The sequence below is a fragment of the Mastigoproctus giganteus genome, chromosome 3 (genome assembly GCF_048544385.1).
Source record: "Mastigoproctus giganteus isolate SK-2022 chromosome 3, ASM4854438v1, whole genome shotgun sequence".
Taxonomy (NCBI): Eukaryota; Metazoa; Arthropoda; class Arachnida; order Uropygi; family Thelyphonidae; genus Mastigoproctus; species Mastigoproctus giganteus.
In genome coordinates this window covers 255,720,699-255,745,989 of record NC_143577.1, presented here as the reverse complement: position 1 = coordinate 255,745,989, position 25,291 = coordinate 255,720,699, and the positions used below count along the sequence as shown (strand labels likewise).

The following is a 25,291-nucleotide window of genomic DNA, read 5'->3' as shown; positions in this document are numbered from 1 at the left end:
CAGTTGTTATGAGTGGTTATCCCCCCCCCCAGGCCTGTTTGAAGAACTTTTAACTGACTTGATAAGAATGAAGCTTAAATTCACAATGTGAGTTTCTTAAAATGAATAAAGTATTTCCTGTTCTGCATGAATTGTAATATGAATTTTTGTAAGGTGAATTACTGCTAAATTCCAGTTGAACTAGCTTGAAAGATATAAAGGGTTTTTTTTTTTTTTTTTTTTTTGTAACCATTTAACTAAACTGGTTACTCCTCATAATTCATAGTTATTGTTATTTAGCTTTGGAAAAAGAAAATTTATATGTCTGTTGGTCAGCTAACCATTTAACCATTATTCCATTATTCATACTCATTGCATCAATAGCATACATCTCAAAATAGTTCTGGGTATTTAATAAAAAAAAAGTATATTTTAGTCATATGTATTATTATTATTATTATTATTGGCAACAAAATGATTCAAGGAAGCAGGTTTATTCACCCAAAATGGATGTGGGAGGAGGACCATTTCATTTGCCCATTCCTTATAACAATTTTCCTAATCCTTCTTTATTTGCATTCAAACATCTTGCCTTCACAACACCAAACACCCCCAGGGGCTCACATCTAGTGAGTATGGGCTTGGCACACCCAGGGTCCTGAGCTGGATATTATCATTTTTCTCTTCTTGGGCAGCTAATAATAATAAAGTAAAGTTTATTCTAATGTTTAGTGACTCTCTAGCTAGGACAAATTTTTGCAGAACTATTTTGCAATTTTTTTTTTTTTTTTTTTTTCAGTTTAAATTTATATCCCTTATGAATGTTGCCTGAGAAAGAGTAAAGATGCCATCAACATTCAGTTTACTAATATTATTGCATTGATTAAGATCTGAGTTGGAGACCACTTGAAGATTATGACGCCATTATAGCCGGAGAAATAGTTGTTTGGAACTGGTCCTCAGTCCCAGATACTAGGAAAAGCATCATAACCTCATGCTGTAAAACAAAGGCATTGATCATGTTGTAATAGTGTGTATGTATGTTTCATTTCTAGATTCCCTTCATATCGAAGGGAATTATACTACTTGCAAAAAAATAGTTCTATTTCAATAAGTTTCACTACACCATGTGAGAAAACTGATTTTTGATAACTGTTTAGGAGAGCTTTTGCACCATGAGCCAATAACAACCATACCACACACACTCAAGTTGCATCATTACCCGTATTTATAAAAATCAGTTAGTATTTACTCTTTGATTGTATGAGGTTTAAATGTAACATCCTCACCCTTTCTTTCTCATACAGGCCCTTTTTGCTGCTGGACATGAAGAAGATGAGGATTGGGATTTAAAGAATGCAGCCAGTTTTCTCATAGACCATCAGATTCAGAATGGTTCCTTTGGAGATTTTTTGTCCACCTACCTGGTACTTCCAGTGTTGAAGGGAAGCAGCCTTGTAAATCTGAGAAATGTGAACTGTCCAAGCACGGCATCAGGTAGCATTATTTAATCTTGTCTCTATCTGTGTATGTGTGAACAATGATGAACAGAGGTACACAACTTTTCTGATGTTAAAACCTTCATTGGTTTGGAAACAAACTCTGGATAAAATATTTATTGCATAACCCCACAGCCTGTTCATTTGATTAGTAACAAATGATTATAAAATGCTAACTTTATTTACAAAAATCTTTGTTCCAGAGAAACTGAACAGAACATAAGCTGATGTAGCTTGTAGATTTTTAATGAAATTATTTGGAAACATGGAAACAGTTTTACACTTTTTACTAAGTAAGCCCTCCCCTGAAAGTATGTATATTTTGCTTATGCTATATAAGCTTGCTTTCTTGCATCATCTGCCACTACTAATACGAATAATACCCCTTTATTCTTTGCTGCATCATGGGATATATTATAAAAAGAGATAATAATTTTTGATATACAGTACAACCCCCTTGTTTGCATTTTTCTGGGAACCAGGAAAAAAAAAAAAAAAGTGTAAACTACAAATTCTGGGAAACAAAATTAAAACAAAATAGATTTTTTTTTTTTTTTTTTTTAGGAGCATTAGCAACTAGGGCCATATTGCTTCGGGGATATGCGGTGGTCATTTCCTGACCTTTCTGCATCCTCCGTATTTGGTGGTCATGGGCTCGAACCCCGGTCTGATCAAGAAGCATGTGCTATGCACTGCTGCTCCTGGCTACGGAGGCACCGAACAAAGTAGAGAATTTACTTTAATTCTTTTAATACACTGATAATAATCAGAAATTAGAAATATTATTTCAAATAAGTTAAATCAGTTATTCAGTTATAGGAAATGCACATACTGTATGTCTTTAGAGTTTAAATTACACTATATTAAAAACATTTAAAATATATGCAGGCCGTAATTAAAATCTGTAGGAAAAAACCAGGATACTATAAACTTAGTTAAGTTAGACCAACTTATCCTTTTAAGTGATTTTAGGCCAACATGATTCGAATTTGCTTAGTTAACGGAATCACTGATGGCAAAACAAACTTTTTCCTTACAATAAATTGTCTGGGTATTGCACTATGTGATATTGTAACATGTTAGTCCATATACACTGCCCTACCATTAATATCTGGACACCTGCATATTTTCAAATAACTTTTATTTACTGAAAAACCAATAACATGTGTTGAAACCTTTAGCTTTTATGACAGCCTCTAGTCTCAGTGGAATACTCTCTACCAGTCATTTTTGTGAATGTCTTCCGATTTTTTCTGCTATTCAGCCTTAAAAGCGGCGCCCAGTTCAGCTATTTTTTTGGTTGTCTCTTCTCACATGCACTCATTCATCCCAGAAGTTCTCTATAGGATTGAGTCAGGGCTTGGGGATGGCTAGTCCAACTTTTCGATGTCCATGTTCTCAAACTGGAGTTCGAGAACTTTAAAACTCGAGCAGTATGACATGGACCATTGTCCTGCTAATAAAAGTATGGGCCTTCTCTGACGTGCTGCCACAATGCAGGTAATGAATGTTGTCCAGGATATCCAGACAGATCTTGACATTCATGGTTTATCTAAAACAACCAATGGACTCAGGCCAAACCATGAAAACAGTCCCAAAATATCGTGCTGCCTACGAGAAACTTCAATGTTGGTACGATGCCATCAACCCCAGGGGCTCACATCTGGTGAGTATGGGCTTGGCACACCCAGGGTCCTGAGCTGGATATCATCATTCTTCTCTTTCTTAGTGATTCCCTTCTATTTCTGTCTCTTGTTCTCTCTCTCTCTCTTTCTCAGGGTAACTTGGGGAATTTTTTTTTTTTTTTTGCTGGTGCAGCATAAGCCTCAGGCTTCCTTGCACCATGTAGCTAATAATAATAATAATAATAATAATAATAATAATAATAATAATCTGGCAGGTAGCTTTATATGGGAATCTACCACACTCGGACACAACCATCACACTGGTAGACCATATACTTTGACTCATCATTCCAAATCACAACTTCCCTTTGGTCTACAGTCCAATAATGACCAGTCTTACACTAAAAAGATGATGTCTGGTATTGGTTGGGGGTGATTAGTGGCTTGTAGACAGTTACACGACCATAGTAACCTATATCATGCAGCATCCTGCACACAGTACTGATGCTGATATGTGTTGAAATCATCTCACTGAGGGCCTGTATGTGTTGCTACAATGTCAACTTGCGTTCTGAATGAACGATTCTTTGCAAAGCTCTTCTGTCGTGTTCTGGTGGTTTTGGAGGTTTTCCCGGATCATTTCGTGAAGGTTCCAGCACCAGCCTGCTCTCATTTTCCGGTCATATCATCGACCTAGGTATCTTCATTGCCATTATGGAACAGAATGGAACAAAGGGGTGCTCTTACGAAGAAAGGCTTAAGTTTTGCAAATTACAGTGTCTGGAGACTAGGCACCAGCAAGGTGATCTAATAGAGGTGTATAAAGCCTTGAATGGTTTGAGCATGCTCAATGCTGATGGGATTCTTCCTCTTGCTCAGAATAATCACCTGAGAGGGCATAAATTCAAATTGAGGAAAGACAGATGTAGGATAGATGTGCGGAAATTTGCCTTTAGCCAGCGGGTGGTTGGTTGGTGGAACAAACTTCCATCCCTTGTCGTGGAAGTTGATAGCCTAAATAAGTTTAAGGCTCGGCTGGACAGGTATTTTGAACGAACAGAGGGGTGAAGTGGAAGTGGTTTTTTTTTTTTTTTTTTTGGCTGATGCTGCATAAGCTTGCTTTCTTGTATCAAATGCCTCTACTAATGCTAATTAAAATGTCACATACAGAATGATTGCTTATATGGCACTCTATTATCATTGTGTGCTGGAAGTCTATTGATTGCGGCATCTTGCATTCACAATCGTACTATTATCTCCTCAAAGATCTATGAGTGACCTGAGTTTGAATCCCGTTGATGACGCAAGGAATTTTTATGGATCTTTTTTTCTAAACATAGTTGAATTTAGAAAGTTTAATTTGAGTTTAATATGAGGTATGAGTGGTGTGATATACTTTCAGTAATTGCCTTAAAAACTAAATACATACTGTTGTACTGTGGACTATTAATGAATGTCAATTTTATTAAAAATGAATTATTTTATATGTTGCAAATACATAGAAAAAATGACGTGCAGTTTAGGAAATACATAAAACAAAGAAATTGGCATTTGGAAATTATTAATGGAACATAATGCATAAATTCTGTACCTGTTTTTTTTTTTTTTTTTTTTTTAAGTCCAACCAGCCTATTTCCCCTCTGCGGCAGTTGACTACCCTTGAAGAAATATTCAAAAAATGTGCTTTATGTGTGAATGACAGATTTAAGTTATACTCTAACTTATAATGTAAATTTAATTTATAAATTATGTTTTAATATATAATATAGTACACCATCTGCATTTACACCAAAATGAAATTAGACTAACATTAACAAGACTAAAATATAAAAGAAAGAGTAACCACAAACTGTAGCTTGATAATATAATATGTTCATAAAATTTCCCTTTTTATTTTTAGTTAACATCAGCACCATGAGTGAGATAATGAATATGATGACATCAAAAATGTATGTTCAGTATTCTCTGTGGATTGGAAATGATATGGATGTAGCCTTTTCTGTAACACTTCGTGTGCCTTCTAATATCACATTTTTTGACTTGATGAGAATTGCTGCTGCAAATGATCCAAAATTCAGGTGAGCAAATTGCAAAATTGTCATTGCAATTGTTTTTAAACCACAGAATTCAGTTATATAATGCAGTTTCTACTTTTCATGTCAGTACTTTATTACTTAATGTGAACAGACTGTGAACAAACAATTGTTCACAGTCTGATTTGCATATCATGCAAGCTGGTGGAGGAAATCCCATTCCATGTGCCCAGGATGACCAACTATGGTCCAGACTGACAAGGCATTTATGATTAATTCCTGTAGTTTCCAATGGGATTCAAACCTCTCCAAACAAGTGCATATAATATATATGCACTCACATAAAATATACAGTACAATTTATTTTTACTATTATACTGATTTTTATTTAGTTAACATATGCCTATATACAGGGTTATTCAAAATGAAGTCTGGGGTTTCAAACAATTCCTGTACACACATGAGCAGACATAGGAAGAAAGAAATATTTCCAGAATGCAAGTATAGTAATGAAGTTTTTTTACATACCTCATAAATGTTCAATATGAGAGCCTTTAGTGATCCGGCAGACATCAACTCGGAAAAGGAATTCTTCCCACGCATGGCTTAGTAAGTCAGGAGTGATGCTGTCAAGGGTTTGGTGATCCGATCTTTCAGTTCTGGTATAGTTGCAGGTAAGGGAGGCACAAAAACGTTATCCTTTACGAAACCCCACAGGAAGAAATTGCAGTAGAAGCTTTCTCGTTACATTCCGAAGCCATGTTGCAACAGAGCAGAACTGACATCACAGGCAAACGAACGACTGCACGGTGGTATGGGTCCAACGCCATCTGGGGGTTAGCCATGCAGCATACCGAACATTGCGAGCGTGGGAATGAAACTTGAGATATTATGCGTTCTTTCGAGATGGCTACAAATGATTATGACACATGCGCTTTCCCAAAAAAAAATTCTGAAACCCCGGACTTCATTTTGAATAAAAACCTGTATATATACACTGTGTCTCAAAAATATTGGTACAAACGTTTAGGGAAGGTAGGTAACATCTAAAGGAATTTGAATCGCATAGGAACCCATAACCGGAAACGTCACGTAAGTCGGTACACGGCACTGTTCATCAGTCGTGAGAGGGAAAATTTCTGGTTTATTCATTCAAGCAGTATCACTGCACAAAGAGCATGCATCGATATACGAACTGTGAGCTGGCAGACATGCACCTAGTGTATGGATTAGCAAAGGGCAATGGACGAGCCGCTCAACGAATTTATGGAGAACGCTTCCCAGACAGACATGTACCGGACCACTGTTTGTTTGCACGTGTGCATCAAAATTTGTGCGTTTTTGGGTCATTTAGAGGTAACAAGAGTAGTGTGGGCAGACCACGTTTGACGCGAACTCCCACTATGGAAGGAAGTGTGTTGAATGCCGTCCAGAATAATCCTACTACCAGCACACGTGCTGTTGCCTCTGCCTTAGGAGTGTCTCATTGCAGTGTACAGCGTGTCTGGCACAACGATTCCTTACACCCCTTTCATCTCCAAAGGGTTCAGTTACTGCTCCCCCAAGATCATCCTGCACGTGTGGCTTTTGCGCAGTGGTTTCTCCAAGAAAGTGTTCAAGACTTGAATTTTCCAGCCTATGTTTTGTTCACGGATGAGGCTTATTTCACTCTGGAAGGCTTATTCAATCAGCACAATGCTCATGTGTGGGCTCACGACAACCCACACGGTGTGCTCCCCCATGCGGCACAACATCGCTTCGCAATAAATGTGTGGGCAGGTATGGTCGGTGACTGCTTAGTCGGCCCATACCTGTTACCATCCCGCATGAACTCCGCTAAATATCAGATCTTTCTTGAACAAGTTCTACCAGGGTTACTTGACGATGTTCCAGCAAATGTGAGATGCAACATTTGGTTTCAACATGACGGGGCACCGCCCATTATGGAAGGTGTCTCCGTGACCATTTGAACAGACGTTTTGGGCGTTGATAGATTGGCCAGGATGGACCTGTGGCCCCCACGCTCACCTGATTTATCGAGCCTTGATTTCTTTCTGTGGGGGGGCCCTCAAATCTATCGTGTATAAATTGCCTGTGGAGACGGAAATGGATCTCGTCTGCGCTGCTGCTACTGTCAAAGAAACTCCAGGTGTGTTCGACCATGTCTGCCAATCCATGCTGCGTCGGTGTCACACATGCATCACGTCTCATGGTAGAACCTTCGAGCATCTGTTGTAACATCATGAAATGCATCCATCTTGTACTCCATTGTTAATATTATGTCAAATAAATGTTTGCCACTAATTACTGTCTTGTGTCATTTCTGCTACTACTTTCCTGTGACGTTTCCAGTCATGGGTTCCTATGCGATTCACATTGCTTTAGGTGTTACCTACTTCCCCTAAACGTTTGTACCAATATTTTTGAGACACCCTGTATATGAACTTTTGATGAGTTTAACCTTTTTAAAGGTTACCAAACTCATGTTTTATGATCTTTTTCATGGCATTGTAACCTTGTTGTTGTTGCACCACAAAAAAAATCAAATCAAATCAAAACAGTATTTCAGATACCTATATAGAAAGTAAATAGAGTGGTTTCAATTGTGAGAATGTGATTATGATTTTGAATTTTCATGTATTTTGAAAAAAAAACTAAATACAAATGATTTTTTAATTAACTCTTTTAATTAAAATTAAAATAATTAATTTAATTCTTTTAATTTTAATCACTCAGTTAATATATAATTAGTTTCATTACTAAAAAAAAGGTTAATCAGTGAGTTAAGCAGAATGATTTTACCTTTCATTATTCAAACTCTCCATAATTATTATTATTATTATTGCTCTTATATTATTTCTCCCTGATTGTCGGTTCCACCTCGTGACGAGAATTGCTACAAAGTACACAGGGTGGTTGTTGTTATGTCTGGTGTTACTGTTGGTCTGCCGACCGGTCTAGCCGGGTGGGTAAAGTGCCTGCCTGGCAACCCAAAGGTCGTGGGTTCGATTCCTGCCTCGGGCTTGGATCAAAGTACTGCAAAAACCTTGGGAGGTGCATTATGGCCACAGAAGCCTATGCGCCAACAACTACCAAAAAAAAAAAAAAAAAAACTGTTGGTAGAGTTTGTTTTAGGATTTTATAGCGCATTAGCATCTAAGGCTATAATGCGCTACTGTTGGTCGAGAAACTCTCTGATTATCCTACAGGTGTTCAGGATTGCGAATTTCTGGAGTTCCTTGTAGGTATTTGCTGGGAGACCTATTGCTGCTAGGCTGTTATGTAGGGTTTTAGTCCATACCTGTGGTTGACACGATAATCGGGACTGTTGTTAATTGTTGTATATGCCACATCTCTTTGATCTCCTATCTTAGGTTCGTGTACTTCCTGATTTTTTCCCCATGGGTTTCCTGCAGTGTTGCCAGTGTTAGGGACCGCTATGTTAATCAGATAGGTAGCCTTTTCCTTCTTGTCCACAAGGGTTATGTTCGATCTATTGTGTGGGATTGTCCTATCCGTTATTATGGTGCAGTTCCAGTACAGCTTGTGGGTTGGGGTGTCTAGTACTGCCTGGGGTTCATACTTGTAGTATGGTACACTTTCTTTGATCAACTGGTATTTCCTTGCTAGCTTCTGATGTATTATCTTGGCTACCTGGTCATATCTATGAGTGTACTCAGTCTGGGTGATAACCTTGCATCCCACGATGATGTGTTGGCTCGTTTCTGAGGCCAGGTGGCATCGTCGACATGTGTCATCTAACACTCCGGTTTCCTTAGCAATGTATTTTCTATAGTTCCTATTGTTGTTTACCTGGTCTTGGATGGCGAGCATGAACCCTTCAGTCTCGGGGAAGAGCATCCTGCTCATGAGCCAAGCAGTGGAAGCAATTTTATCTGTGATTTTCATGGAGTTCATCGTAGTGTCTGCCATGGAGTGTTTTCTCTGCCACTCTTTCTAGCTTCGTTTGTGCCTCCTGGATGGGGGGGCTCCTTGTTTGTTTGAGTGGGGTATACCGCTTGTCTATTTTCTTTATGGCCTGCTGGAGTGCTGCTGTGGGTTTCTGGAAGTAATCCTTCAGGTTAACTATCGCTGTCTTCTATTGTTCAATGAGGTCTATCAGGCCCCTTCCTCCTCCTTTCCGGGCAATTGTCAGTCTCTCCATGGCAGATTTCGGGTGGTGTTGGTGGCTCTTGGTCATCATTGTCCTTGTCTTTCTCATGATATCCTCCAGCTCGGTGTTAGTCCAATCTATGACCCCCAAAGGAGTATGTTAGCACTGGAACTGCATAAGTTTTATGGCTTTAACTGTGTTCCCTCCATTCAGCTTTGCTTTCAGCAGGCTTCTGAGTTTCTGATGGTATTTTTCGGTCAGGCAGGCTTTAATTTCCTTGTGCTGTAACTGCTCAGCCTGCATCATCCCCAAGTATATGTAGGCCTCTCCCTCTGCTGTGGCTTCGATCTCTTTACCAGTCTGCAGCTGGTAGTTTCGGTTGACTAATTTTTCCTGGTGCAGTCCGTGAGTCTTGCATTTGTCCAGACCAAATTCCATCCTAATATCATTGCTGAATTCTTCGGTGATCTGGAGTAGTTGCTGAAGCTGCTTCTCAGTTCCCGCATAGAGCTTGATGTCATCCATGTACGTCAGGTGGGTGAGGGTGTACAGGTTCTTCCTTCCTTCCTTCTTTGAGGTTATATCCATAACCTTCTTATAACCTTCTTTGATATATAACCTTCATATTCTTTGTTATATAACCTTCTTTGAGGTTATATATTTGCTACTGTTGAGCATGGTGGATAGCGGGTGTAGTGCTAGACAGAACCACAATGGGCTCAGGGCATCTCCCTAAAAGATTCCTCTCCTGATGTGGATTGGCCTGGTTGTGATGTATTCGACCTTAATGGTACTCCATTTCGCCATTGTATCTCTTAGGAAATTTGTCCCTATCGGATTAACTTTGTAGATGTTCAGCACCTCTATTAGCCAGCTATGAGGCATGGAGTCGAAGGCCTTGTGGTAATCGAAATAGTCTGTGTACATGATGTGGCTCTTCATGTAGGCTTGCTCCATAACTTTGGCATCTGTGGTTAATTGCTCCTTGCATCCTTTGCTCAGCCGCTTGCATCGTTTCTATTGTTCGGCCATTATGTTCTGGCTCTCCAAGTGGTCTGATATCTTCCTGGTTATGCAGCTGGTCAGGATCTTGTACATTGTTGGGAGGCAAGTGATTGGCCTATATTTCACTGGGTTTCTTGTATCTTTGTCTTTAGACTTCAGATATGTGATTCCTTGAGTGAGAAACTTCGGGATTGTCTCTGGGTGCCTTATCATTCGGTGAACTGCTCTGCCAGGTGCTTGTGTGCAAGTGAGCTTCTTGTACCAGTAGTTGTGGACGCTATCTACTCCTGGAGTTTGCCAGTTGTGAGAGTTCTTGATCATATTTACTAAACTCCTAGCATTGGTGTACAGGTGCATGTATACTTGCGTGTACACCAATGCTAGGAGTTTAGTAAATAAATTTGATGAATTTGAGGTATTGCTCAAAACATCAAAGGCAGATATTGTTGGGATATCAGAGACGTGGTGTCACATAGATATAAGGAATGCAGAACTGGAATTTGGGGAGTACAACGTCTACAGAAAGGATAGACAGGATAGGAAGGGAGGAGGGGTTATGCTATTGGTTAAGAAACACATAAAATCCAAGGAAGTGAAGCCAGTCGACATCGCTGGACAGTGCAGTGTCGAGTCAGTTTCGTGTGACATAACCATTGGGAGATCAAAATTGAGAGTAGGAGTGTGTTATAGGCCTAATGACTCTGTGAGTATAATAAGAAACTCTACAGGGAAATAGAGTGGGCCAGTACATAAGAGAGTCTTATAATGGGGTATTTTAATTTTCCCACATATTGACTTGAATTTGTGGGTCACTCACACACTCGGAAGGCTTTTGTGGATTTATTGGATGATTATTTTCTAGATCAGCATGTTCAGAAGGCAACTAGACGGAGTAATACTCTTGATTTGATTATCAGTAGTGATTTTTCATGCATTAAGAATCTGCAGATAAAGGAACCACCAAGTGGCAATGATAAGTGTGCTGAAGTGGGATTTACTCAAAGAGGTAACTGCCATCAGGGGTTAAGAGAAGGGTTATTGCTTTCGTAAAGGTGACTACGATGGATTGAGACAGTATTTAAATTCTATACAGTGGGACCAACTGATGATGTTACCAACAGCAAATTCAAAATGGGAAGCATTCAAAGAACTTATCTTGGAAGCTACTAGGCTTTACATACCAACTAAGAAATATTGTTCAAGGTTTAGGCCTAAGTGGATGTCAGATGAACTAATGAGACATATGGCAGAGAATAAAAATGCATGGGATACATACAAATTAACACGTGACACAGAAGCCTATGATAGATATAAGTTGATCTGTAACCAAGATACAAAGGAGGTTAGGCAGGCGAAGGCAGATTACGAGAAATCTTTGGCAAGGGATGCAAAGAAAAACAGCAAAGAGTTCTTTACTTATGTAAACTCTAGAAGGAAGGGGATGAATCAGATTGGCCCACTTGATATCGATGGGTCAACTGTTGATGATCCTGCTCAGGTAGCTAACAAACTAAATGAATATTTTGCATCGACATTCACACATGATGAGTTATTCAGCGAGGGGAATGCCAGAGGTGTATTCAACTCTGGCAGTAAGCTAGAGAATCTTGTAATAACTGAGAGTAAAATGGAGGATAAATTGTTGAAGATAAACACAAGAAAGGCACCTGGGGTGGATGGGATCTATCCAGTTATATTAAAGGAGGCAGCAAAGGAAGTAAGCAAACTCTTAGCCATAATTATGAGAGCTTCCTTGGACTCAGGAGAAGTACCCATAGACTGGAGATGTGCAAATGTGACCCCAATTTACAAAGGAGGATCAAAGGGCGACACAAGTAATTATAGACCTGTTAGTTTAACTTCTGTCCCCAGAAAATTAATGGGGGCACTGGTTAAAGAAGCACATGCTCGGACACAGCATGGTTTTGTTAAGGGGAAGTCTTGCCTGACCAATTTGATTGGATACTATGATGCAGTCACAAAAGAACTGGATGCAGGGAATAACTTTGATATTATATACTTGGATCTTAGAAAGGCTTTTGATACTGTTGCACGTGGAAGACTGCTGCACAAATTGGAGCAGTGTGGCATTGGAGGCAAATTGCTGCTAGGGATAAAGGGATGGTTGAGGGGGAGAAGACAGAGAGTGGTAATTAATGGACACTGCTCATCGTCGACTAATGTTATTAGTGGAGTCCCTCAGGGTTCAGTATTGGGTCCATTATTGTTTTCTGTATTTATAAATGACATTTTGATGGTATATCAAGCTTAATGTCCAAGTTTGCAGACGATACGAAGGTTGGCAGGGTTGTCAAGGACACTACTGACACTATGCTACTGCAACAGGATCTGGAAAGGTTGAGCAGATGGGCTGAAAGGTGGCAAATGAAGTTTAACATTGACAAATGTAAAGTACTACATATGGGAAACAGCAACCCCAGAGCAATGTATCAACTCTGTGGTACTACACTGACAGTGGTAGAGAATGAAAGTGACCTGGGGGTGGTTGTGCAGGCAGATATGAAGTTTTCTGAGCAGTGCAGACGGGCTGCAAGAGTAGCTCATGGTGTAATATCAATGATATATAGGAATTTTTGTAGCAGGGATAAGGAGGTGATTATTCCCTTGTATAAGGCAATGGTGAGGCCACACCTAGAGTACTGTATACAGGTCTGGAGGCCTCATTTCAAGAAGGATGTAGAGATGCTGGAACGAGTACAGAGAAGGGCAACAAGATTAGTGACTGGAACAAAGGGGTGCTCTTACAAAGAAAGGCTTAAGTTTTGCAAATTACAGTGTCTGGAGAGTAGGCACCAGCGAGGTGATCTGATAGAGGTGTATAAAGCCTTGAATGGTTTGAGCATGCTCAATGCTGATGGGATTCTTCCTCTTGCTCAGAATAATCACCTGAAAGGGCATAAATTCAAATTGAGGAAAGACAGATGTAGGATAGACGTGAGGAAATTTGCCTTTAGCCAGCGGGTGGTTGGTTGGTGGAACAGACTTCCATCCCTTGTCATGGAAGTTGATAGCCTAAATAAGTTTAGGGCTCATCTGGACAGGTATTTCGAACGAACGGAGGGGTGAAGTGGAAGTGGTTATTTTTTGTTTATTTATTTATTTATTTATTTTATTATTTTTTTTTTGGCTGATGCTGCATAAGCTTGCTTTCTTGCATCAAATGCCTCTACTAATGCTAATGCTTTCTGTTTTAACTTCTTCCCAAATCTCCCACCCTCTCATTTCTTGTATGTCCTTGGTTTTCTTGCATTCTACTTCTCTCTACGGGACTCAGCTGTTATGTCTTAATTCCCTGCTCCATATGTTTCTCCAGAACTCCTCAATCATCTTCTGCTCGGGTGGTCCATTCACTTCTTTTCCATCTTCTCCAAGACTCCTGTAGAAGCCTCTTCGGTCCTCATCGAAGATTCGGTTGTTTATTTTCCTTTAGGAGCTCTCTTTGTATTGGCGTAGTCTTTTGCTGAGTGTAAGGAGGTTCTACTTCAATGTGTCCAAGTACTCTCCTATTCTCTGATTTTTTGTCTCATGTTTGCTGTGGACACTGTCTCTCTTGAGGATGCTCTTCACTTTTCCAATTAATTTCTTACTCCTAATTGCCCCATTGGTACTGGGTCAATTGTCCTATCTTGACTCTTAATTCTTCTATCTTCTACTGAAGTCTTCTTTCCTAAGCTGGTGGTTCCTTCTCGGTTCTTTTGCTGCTGGTCTCTCACTTCTCTTCCATTAATCCTCGTGGCTGCTACCGCAGCACAATACATGACTGTGTGGATGGCCCCCATTGCTGTCGAGGTAATGCTGTATTATGTGCTGATTGAGGTGGTCTGTGACTCTCCACAAGGTTCAGCCTCTGCTTCGGTATCACGTGAGTCTTTGTTGGATCCATTCCTTCGAATTTTTTTAGGGCCTTCTTCCACTCATCCTCTATTCTTTATATCAGACCTCGTCTCTTTCCACTTCAGCTTCTGTGAGTTGTATTTCTTCCTCCTCTGGTTCAGTGGTTGTATGTTCTTCCTTCTCTGGTTCCATATTCTTTATCCTTTTAGTTGATCACTCACATCCTGCTTGATTTTTTTTCAAGATTGCAGGAGCTATCATGTTCTTCGTGGCAATGGTCCTTCTCTGGTCCACTATTCACTGTTCAATGACCTGAATATCTGGGAATCGTTCCTGCCACTTGGTATGTAGTCTCTCCCTGTAAGTTGTCGTATCGGTCTCCAGCTTCATTATTTCGTAGTATGCTTGCATGATGTAAGTATTCATTTCAATGCTCCACTTCATGCATTGGCAGTTTCTAGCTTTCTGGGTGGTCACTAGCGCAGTTTCACAGGAAGCATTATTATTATTAGCTATATGGTGCAAGGAAGCCTGAGGCTTATGCTGCATAAGCCAAAAAAAAATTCCCTAGTTACCCTGAGAGAGAAAGAGAGTCAAAAGTAGAAGGGAATCACCAAGTAAGAGAAAAATGATAATATCCAGCTCAGGACCCTGTGTGTGTGTGTGTCAAGCCCATACTCACCAGATGTGAGCTCCTGGGGTAATTTGTAACACAGAATGTGTGTGGTATCCATTTAACCCTCACTTTGTTTTAATTATAATGAATTAATTTTTATCTTTTTTACTGATTTGAAAACATTAATTGTGATTTGCTAAACTCAGTTTAAAAAATATTAAACAAAAATAAATGAAACCAATAATAATATGTTTTTATTGCATTTTTAGACTTTAAGGTCACTGACCCCCACTCCCTCAAGACTGAAATTCATATGCTTGCATGATGTTTTGCAGATGCAATGTGAATGCCTATTTTTGCCAGTTAACATTTGGCTGGCAAAATCAAAGCATTAAGGCAAGATTAGACACCTGTTGCTATCATCTCATGGACAACACATGGGGATGGGAGTTGCCTATGCTCACTGGAATCTGTTAAAACACCAAACAAAAATATAATGTCTCATAATTCATGGCATATTGAAATGAAAACATAAAATACTGTATAACCAGCTACAGAATATTGCTGAGAAAAAGGAGACGGGACAATTCAATTTCATTTACCAATTTAAAAAAGTGGCATCTGTCGGACACTGTGCTAGCAGCAGAAGGTTAAATATTGCTCTTCTTGGTAAGACTAAAATATAACAATCCACTAGTTGTTTAAATAAAATAGAAAAAAATATTTTAACTTATGGTCTTTATTTTTTTTAAACCTAGTTTCAAGTGGAAAATGACGTCTTCAGGACCATATATATATTTAATAAGCAATAAAGCCAACGACCCTGAATCTGGAGATTACTGGCAGATTTACTATTCAACAATTGAAACAAATTATACTATGGTTCCATATAGCAAGGGTAAGACTACCATAATTGAAATATTTTTCTTTCATTAGTGTAATTTGTTGTCAATTATTTTTCTTTCATAAGTAATAATTTTATTTTCTTTATGTATGCTTAGATTAGAAACTAATGTAAACATATCTGCTACTTTATCCATTATTGCATAAGTTTGTACATAGCCTGTTTAAGAATGTAATATAAAAACAGTAACTTTGGAAACTGTTATTTACTGTCATTTCAGATAGCTGATTAATATTGCTCATATCTCACCCTCCACATTTGGCCATTCTTCAAAAATGACATGAGTGATACCAACTTCAACTTCCATCCATATGGCATCAAAGATTTAAAATATTCCTTGAGTGGCATAGTGAATAGGTAAACTATTGTTTGAAAATGATAAAAGCACTGAAACAATCTAGACCGGTGTTTCCCAACCTTTTTTTTACCATGCCCCACCTAAGTCTTTCTAAAATTCTGATGCCCCCTATGTAACGTTGGGAAACACCGATATACATATTTTTTATATCCAAAAATTGAATTATTCCCTAAATGAAGCCTAATTACAACTTGTTCAGGACACGAGACTTAGGTTTTAGGAAGAAATCATTAGGAAATTATTAAGAAAAAAATAGTAAGTAAATTTTCAAAACATATAATAGACATTGTGATATCCAGTCGATTTCTTTTCTTTAGTAACAAATCATTTATGGCACTAAATCCACATTCAGCTAAATATGAAGATGGAAACGGTAACAATAGCTCTCTTGCAACGTTGGTTGAATTTGGGTATTTAATTTCTGTTTCATCACAAAGCCATGCCATTGCTTCTTTTATATTGAATAAAGTTTTAACTGACTCATCATTTTGCATTTCTGAGAATTCTTCTTGGTACTGCATTGATACATCAGATAAATCCACTAACATTGGTTGCATCATCCAGGTTGGAAAATCAATTTGTTTTAAATCAAAAAACCTTTCTTTTAAATCATCGGACAGAATTTTCAGATGATCAACAATAACAAATACAGCGGTATCAGTCACTTCACATTTTTGCAGACAACGAAACTGTTCAAATTTTTTTTAAAAATATATTTTTGACATAATTTAATAAATGTAATGAAACCAAATGTCTTCGCTTTTGCATCGACGAGAGTTTTATTTGTTTCTTGAAGTTGTTTATTTAATATATTTAGTTTTTCAAAGATATCGGCTAAATAACTCACAAATGCTTTACCATCGACCGTTAACAGATGCTTCATTTTAGGTTTGTCACTTAAAAAGTCACTAATAGTATCAAATAGTTCCATAAATCTTTTCAAGCAGTTCCCTTTCGAGAGCCACCTTACTTCAGTGTGAAGTGAAAGTCTCACATGGTCTTCATTTTGTTCTTCACAAAAAAGCTTGAAGAGACACAAGTTTTCCCTATGAATAACACAATGCACAAGAAGCATTTCTGGATTCTCATCTTTCATCAATTTTAAGCAGCCATTTTTCTTGCCCATCATATTAGGAGCACCATCTGTAGCGCAAGATGTTATATTTTTCATTGGTATATTATTGTCATCTAAGTAATTTTTTAGCTTATTATATATATCTTTGGAGGCAGTGGTGCTCTCTAATGATTTACAGAATAACATTTCTTCAGCAAAATTACCTTTATCAATATATCTTACATAAGTTATCAGTACGGCTTCGCTGTCTCTCAAAGTTGAGTCATTCATTTGCACTGAGAATTTTCTTGTTTTCAGCTTTCCAACAAGTTGTATTTCAATATCTTCACTCATTTCATCTATTCTTCCGCTAAAAGTATTTTTATTGAGTGGCATAGCTTTCACGTCTTTGTCATCTTTTTCCAGAACTGTTTTAAGAAATGCTGATATTGGTTTGATTAAATTCTTACCTATAGTATGATTTTTCCCAGATTTAGCAATGAGTAAAGAAATTTCATAGAGTACGATTGACAGTTGCAATATGAGCAATAAACAGAGACTTTACCAAACAATTCTTCTTTTGTACAAGTTAAATCATAGTAGGCAGTTGTTTTAAACCCTAGACGAGCAATTTTTGAATTGCCCCCCTGAACAATCTAATTTCCCCCATGTGGGGCGTGGGACCCACGTTGGGAAACACCGATCTAGACACAATGCACAAGACAATGATATTGCGAAGACTGCTGTTACTGTCTTTGTGCAGTCACTGAAGAAGTGGTAAAAAATACCACAATATTTGCCTCAATCGTATATGTATTACTGATTTAGAAATAAATATAATATAAATAAATATATTAAAAAATATATAAATATAATTATAAATAAATAATATAATAAATATAATTCTTCTGTTGGCATTCATAACTCTTGCACATACCTTAAGAGTTCTTATCTGTTACCCCAACTGGACGTATTATCTAGATGTTCTGGGGCAGAAGGCAAAAAAATTACTAAAAAGTACTGAAGCCTATAACAGCTACAAGGCGATCTGTAATAGAGCCACAGAAAAGGTTCGACAGGCAAAGGCAGTTTATGAGAAATCACTAGCAAACAGAGCAAAGAGGGGGGATAGGGAATTCTTCACATTTACAGGGTGATTCACTACCAGTGCGACAAACTTGCAGACAAAGGGAGGCGGCAAGTGAGTTCATTGCACCATTGAGGATAATTATGCAAGCATCACTAGACTTTGGGGAGATTCCCTTGGATTGGAAAAATGCCAATGTATCTCCCATACATAAGGGTGGCTCTAAAAGTGAAGTGGGAAATTATCGACCTATCAGTCTGACTTCAGTGGTAGGGAAAATCATGGAGGCAATGCTCAAGGGTGGAATTCAGGATCATTTGGATCGAATTGAAATTCTCAAGGATACTCAGCATGGTTTTGTAAAGGGAAAATCATGTTTAACAAATCTGGTTCGTTATTTCGAAAGGGTCACTCACGAGCTGGATTTAGGGAATAATTTCAACATTGTTTATTTAGATTTCAGCAAAGCTTTTGACTCAGTCCCACATGAGTGGTTGCTTTATAAGCTGGAACAGGTTGGAATCACTGCTAAAATCCTTAGATGGAACAGGATGGCTTCAGGGCAGGAGGCAGAGGGTTGTAATAAATGGCTATTCCTCAGATTGGGTTGACATAAGAATTGGGGTTCCCCAAGGATCAGTATTAGGACCACTGTTGTTTTTAATTTTCATAAACGACATCGATGAAGGCATAGAGGGCGTGATGTCTAAATTTGCAGATGATGTTAAAATTGGTAGAGTGGTTAATGATCACTGCCAAGCTGAGCTTCTTCAGAGAGACCTAGATAAACTTCAGGAATGGTCAGAAAAATGGCAGCTGTGCTTTAATCCAACAAAGTGTAAGGTATTACACCTGGGAAACAGTAATCCCAAAATAACTTATTCATTTGGTGGAATTCAACTAAATCCAGTACTGGAGGAAAGGGACTTGGGTATTACGATACGGTCAGACATGAAATTCTCTGAGCATTGTAAACAGGTTGCAAGGAAGGCCCATGGTGTCCTATCGATGATCTATCGAACTTTTGCAAGTAGAGATAGGGACGTGATAATCCCATTATATAAGGCTTTTGTTAGACCACACTTGGAATACTGAGTTCAAGTATGGAGACCGCACATAAAGAAAGACATCGAGTTTCTTGAAAGATGGGTAACTCGCCTGGTGAGATCGGCAAAAGGGCGTCCTTATGAAGAAAGACTTCGAATATGTGGGTTGCAGAGTTTGGAAACTAGACACCTTAGAGGAGATTTGATTGAGGTGTTTAAGGCTCTGAGAGGCATCAGTAAAATGAATGAGGAGGAAATTTTCAATATTATAAATGATGCTAGAAACTAGGGGACATAAATTCAAGTTACAGGGGGAAATGTTTAGATTGGACTGCAGGAAGTTTTATTTTAGCCAGCGAGTTATAAATTACTGGAATAGAGGCCGACAGTTTGGGGAAATTCAAAGCTCATCTGGATAGTACCTTCGGGTCAGGGAAGCGCATAGGACGATGGGTTTAATTTCCTTTTATTTTTATTAATTATTATTATTTATTTATTTTATTTATCATTGTTTTGTTCGGTGAGTTTTTTTTTTTTTTGGCTGGTGCAGCATAAGCCATAAGCTTTCTTGCACCATGCGGCCATTACTAATACTAATACTAATCAGACATATTTTCGTAGTGCTCTGGGATTAAGCACAGGGAGAGAGCATAGTGATTAGATAATTGCTTTTAGTTAATTTCTTTAATATATTGTAAAGTTTATTTTGATATAAGTTGTTTTTTTCCTGCAATAGTTTGTAAATTTAATTTTTATAATATATTTTTTAAAAAGTTACTTTCTGCAATATTTAGTAAATTTAAACAATGGTTGTGACAAGATCCATCCTGAACACTTCATCAGAGGGTATCACGACTCATACAGAAATAGCCAACAGTGATTACTGAAGAAATGCCACAAGTTAGGTCAGAATATTTGTATCTGCAATTATGCCTGGGCATGACAGGAGGGAATATATATACTGAAAGGCCTGTGGATTAACTCAAAATATAAAGGACTCTGCAAAGCTTTTGAGGAATATTTTTATCAGTCTGACCCGCACTTATTAGCAGAAGGAATCTGTTTTGTAAAGACGGGATACATTCAAACAAATGCGGTGCAAAGGTTTTTGCCAGTATCATTGAGGATACCTTAAAACTTCAGAAAAACTTCTTGTATGGGGGGAACAAGGGTAATATAGATATGTGTTTATCTAACTATAGTGGTCAAAGTAACAATTGCATATACCTTAAGTGTTCTTGTTTGTTACCACAACAGATCAAATTAACAAGATGTTCCGAGGGCAGAAATGATGTTCAAATGAGCGGGTGCTAATTAGCTTTAGAATTAGCATTAGCATAGGCACATGATGCAAGAAAGAAAGCATCGGCCAAAGAAAAAATAAAAACCCTTCTCATTTCACCCATCCACTCGCTCCAAATGTTTGTCTAGTTCTGCCTTGAATCTATTTAAGCTATCAACTTCAACAAAGACAGATGGAAGTTTGTTCCAGTAATCATCCACCCACTGGCTAAAGGCAAACTTCCGCACATCTATCCTACAACTGTCTTTCCTCAATTTGAATTTATGCCCTCTCAGGAGATTATTCCGAGCAAGAGGAAGAATCCCATCAGCATTGAGCATGCTCAAACCACTCAAGGATTTATACACCTCAGTCAGATCACCTCGCAGGTGCCTAGTCTCCAGACACTGTAATAATGCTAGGGAAGCAAGCTTAAATAACTTCAAGGGGTGTATCAGGGTAGTTAACTATACAAGAACATAAATCTTGTTTATACAGTAATGTCAGAAGTGTCATCAATAAAATAAGTGAATTGAAACTGCTGATTAGGACAAGTAACACTGACATAATAGGGCTTACGGAAATGTGGTGCCAGCCGGAAATAGAGGATGATGAGTTTCAGTACAGTATTTAGAAAGGACAGGGCAGATAGAAGTGGTGATAGGGGTTACAATTCTTATCAAAAGCAGCCTGAGCATGACAAAAGCTTTCCCAGAATCAGCAGTTTCATATGATAGTATAGAATCTGTATGGTATAAAATAATTGGAACAAATTATATAGGGGGAATTGGAGTAATCTATAGGCCAGGTGATCGAGATGAGAGCCTCTAAGTGCAAATAGTAATAGAGGCATGTGATGCCAGAAAGCAAGCATATGAGCTTATGCAGCATCACTCAAAAAATAGCATTAGCATTAGTAGAGGCATATGATGCAAGAAAGCAAGCTTATGCAGCATCAGCCGAAAAAAAAAAAAAAAAACCCACTTCCACTTCATCCCTCTGTTCATTCGAAATACCTGTCCAGCTGAGTCTTAAATTTATTTAGGCTATCAACTTCCACGACAAGGGATGGAAGTCTATGCCACCAACCAACTACCCGCTGGCTAAAGGCAAATTTCTGCACGTCTATTCTACATCTGTCTTTCCTCAATTTGAATTTATGCCCTCTCAGGTGATTATTCTGAGCAAGAGGAAGAATCCCATCAGCATTGAGCATGCTCAAACCATTCAAAGCTTTATACACCTCTATCAGATCACCTCACTGGTGACTAGTCTCCAGACACTGTAATTTGCAAACTTAAGCCTTTCTTCTTAAGAGCATCCCTTTGTTCCATTCACTACTCTTGTTGCCCTTCTCTGAACTCGTTCCAGCAGCTCTACATCCTTCTTGAAATGAGGCCTCCAGACCTGTATACAGTACTCTAGGTGCGGCCTCACCATTGCCTTATACAAGGGAATAATCACCTCCTTATCCCTGCTAGAAAAATTCCTGTATATCATTGACAAGACACCATGAGCTACTCTTGTAGCCCATCTGCACTGCTCAGAGAACTTCATATCTCCCTGCACAATTACCCCCAGGTCCTTTTCGTTCTCTACCACTGTCAGTGTAGTACCACAGAGTTGATACTTTGCTCTGGGGGTTGTTGTTTCCCATATGTAGTACTTTACATTTGTCAATGTTAAACTTCATTTGCCACCTCTCAGCCCATCTGCTCAACCTTTCCAGATCCTGTTGCAGCAGCATAGTGTCAGTAGTGTCTTTGTCAACCCTGCCAACCTTTGTATCGTCTGCAAACTTGGACATTAAACTTGATATACCATCATCAATATCATTTATAAATACAGAAAACAATAATGGACCCAACACTGAACCCTGAGGGACTCTACTAATAACATTAGTTCACGATGAGCAGTGCCCATTGATTACCACTCTTTATCTTCTCTCCCTCAACCACCCCTTTATCCATAGCAGCAATTTGCCTCCAATGCCACACTGCTCCAATCTGTGCAGCAGTTTTCCATGTGCAACAGTATCAAAAGCCTTTCTAAGATCCAAGTATATAATATCAAAGTTATTCCCTGCATCCAGTTCTTTTGTGACTGCATCATAGTATCCAATCAAACTGGTCAGGCAAGACTTCCCCTTAACAAAACCATGCTGTGTCCGAGCACGCAAAATTCACACAACCATTCCTTCTAAAATTTGTCCAGTTTCCTCCTTCAATTTATTTAAGCTATCAACTTCCACAAAGTCAGATGGAACTTTGTTCCAGCAATTAACCACCTGTTGGCTAAAGGCAAATGTCTGCACATCTATTCTACAGCTGTCTTTCCTCAATTTGAATTTATGCTCCTTTAGGTTCTTAATCTCAGCAAGCGGAAGAATCCCATCAGAATTCAGCTTGCTCAACCCATTGAAGGCCTTATACACCTCAATCAGATCACCTCGCAGTCACAAGCCACTGCAATTTTCAGAACTGAAGCCTTTCTTGGTAAGAGGACCCTTTCATTCCCCTCACCAATCTTGTCGCCCTTCTCTGTACATGCTCAAGCAAAGCTACATCCTTCCTAAAATGAGGCCTCCAGACCTGTATGCAGTACTCAAGGCATGGCCTGACCATTGCCTTATGCAAGGGGATAATCACCTCCTTTTCCCTGCTAGCAAAATTTCTGTATATCATTAACAAAACCCAATGACCTGCTGTGGCAGCCTTTCTGCATTGCTCAGAAAACTTCATATCTGTCTGCACAATTACTCCCAGGTCTTTTTCATTTTCTCCCACCCTAAGTGTAGTACCACACAGTTGGTACATTCCTCTGGGGTTACTTCAACCCATATGAAGTACTTTGCATTTGTCAATGTTAAACTTTGGTTGCCACTTCTCAGCCCAACTGACCAAATTTTCTAGATCCTGTTGCAGTAGCACACTGCCATTACTATCATTAACAACCCTGCCAACCTTTGTATCATCTGTAAACTTTGACCCTAAGCCTGATATACCTTCATCAATATCATTGATAAATATACAAAACAACACTGGGCCCTGTGGAACTCCACTAATAACAGTCCACGAAGAGCAGCATCCATTGATTACCACCCTCTGTCTTCTCCCACTCAACCATCCTTTTATCCATTGTAGCAACTTACCCTTAATACCATTCTTCTCCAATTTGTACAGTAGTCTTCTATGCACAAGTGTCAAAAGCTTTCTTGAAATCCAAGTATATGATATCAAAATTATTTTTTGCATCCAGTTCCTTTCTAACCACATCACAGAATCCAATCAAATTTGTCAGACAAGACTTTCCCTTACCAAACCCATGCTGTGTCTGAATTATTGCTGCAGGGGCAAAGACAACTTAGTTGATTTCAATCCTTCTAAAACTCAGTCTTGTCTTATATCTTGCAAAAAGATTTTTCTGTTCCTATGCTTATCTTTGGTGACACTCCGATTTCTTGGCAAAATGATGTATCTCTTTTGGGGATTACCCTGATTTTTAATCTCTCATGGCACAAGCACATTACAAATATTGCTTCCTCTGCATCTATAAAACTTGGTTTTCTCTTTTGCTCTCGGCTTTACTTTTCTTCCAAAGACTCTGTACAAATCGCAAATCTGCCCTACCTAACACGCTGTTCACTCTGTACAAATCGCAAATCTGCCCTACCATGGAATATTGTTCCCATTTCTGGGGCAGTTCCCCCAAAACCACTCTCAGGCTTCTAGATTCCATTCAGAAGAGGGAAGTTAGGTTAATTAATGACCCATCTTTAACAGAGTCTCTCCACTCGCTGTCTCATAAACATACTGTTTCTGCTGCATGCCTTTTCTACAGATACTTCCATGGGCACTGTTCTTCTGAATTGGTTTCTATAATTCCCGCTATTTCTATAATTCTCTCTTCAAAACAATCTGAACACATGCCGTGACCAGCCAACATCCATTTACCGTCCAACTTCAAACTCACAGAACTAACATCTTCCTCGTTTATTCATTCAACTGCTGTTTTCCGGAACAACCTTCCTTGATGTGTATTTGCTCAATGTTTTCATAAAAAAAATCAAAATTTGTTGTGGTATTCAGACTATCTTTACTCTTTTACAAATTTTTAACACTTAACAGCATATCAGGAAGTATGAGCAATACTGACTTCATTTACTCCATGCACTTACCTTTTTCTATATGTGTATGTATGAGAAAACATTGATATTTATGTATTTATCACTCTGGAACAAAATGCTTGGAAGACATCGTTTCAAATTTTTAATTTCAAAAAAGCAGTGGCATTACTGGTCTATTATATAAAAATTTCCTGGTAATTTCATTTAAAATAAATGTAATTTAGTTTAAATGATGTGTAAATATTTTTTATGTTTTACAGATGCAAATAGTCTTCTACCTAAAGATGGAGAACACGTTGTAATGTGGTATAAAACAGTGGAAGTACAAAATGGAATTGTAAACTTAGAAGGATAAATCTTCAATGATAGGCTACTTAGCTTTTCTTTGCACAAAAGTAAACCAAAATTTAAAATAAAAAAAATTATAATAAATTTTCTGAATTTATTCTTAAATTAAACAAATTTGTCTAATAGCTTATTATAGTGTTACTGGGAACACTAAATGTTTAGTACAATAACTCAGTTCAGTCCATTCTCAGTACATAATATCGTTGCAGATACACCGTAGATAATATCGTTGCAGATACACCGTAGATAATATCGATGTGGCTACACCATGAGATACAGAGAAAATGATGCCTCCCATACTACCATCGTAAGGCGCCCCCATAGCCAGGTGGGCAGGAGTGGCAGCAGTGCATAGCACAT

General features: G+C 38.5%; 1 protein-coding gene across 1 annotated transcript in view; it reads left to right on the top strand.

The window, feature by feature from the left end:
* LOC150089081 (uncharacterized protein CG3556-like) overlaps positions 1–24,938 on the top strand; it is a 37,574-nt gene extending 12,636 nt beyond the window's left edge. Inside the window, exons 4-7 of the mRNA XM_090370400.1 lie at positions 1,287–1,476; positions 5,004–5,181; positions 15,485–15,624; positions 24,844–24,938. Of these exons, the coding sequence (XP_090226526.1) occupies positions 1,287–1,476; positions 5,004–5,181; positions 15,485–15,624; positions 24,844–24,938 (603 nt within the window). The remainder of the gene's footprint in view (positions 1–1,286; positions 1,477–5,003; positions 5,182–15,484; positions 15,625–24,843) is intronic.
* Positions 24,939–25,291: the final 353 nt, after the last annotated feature.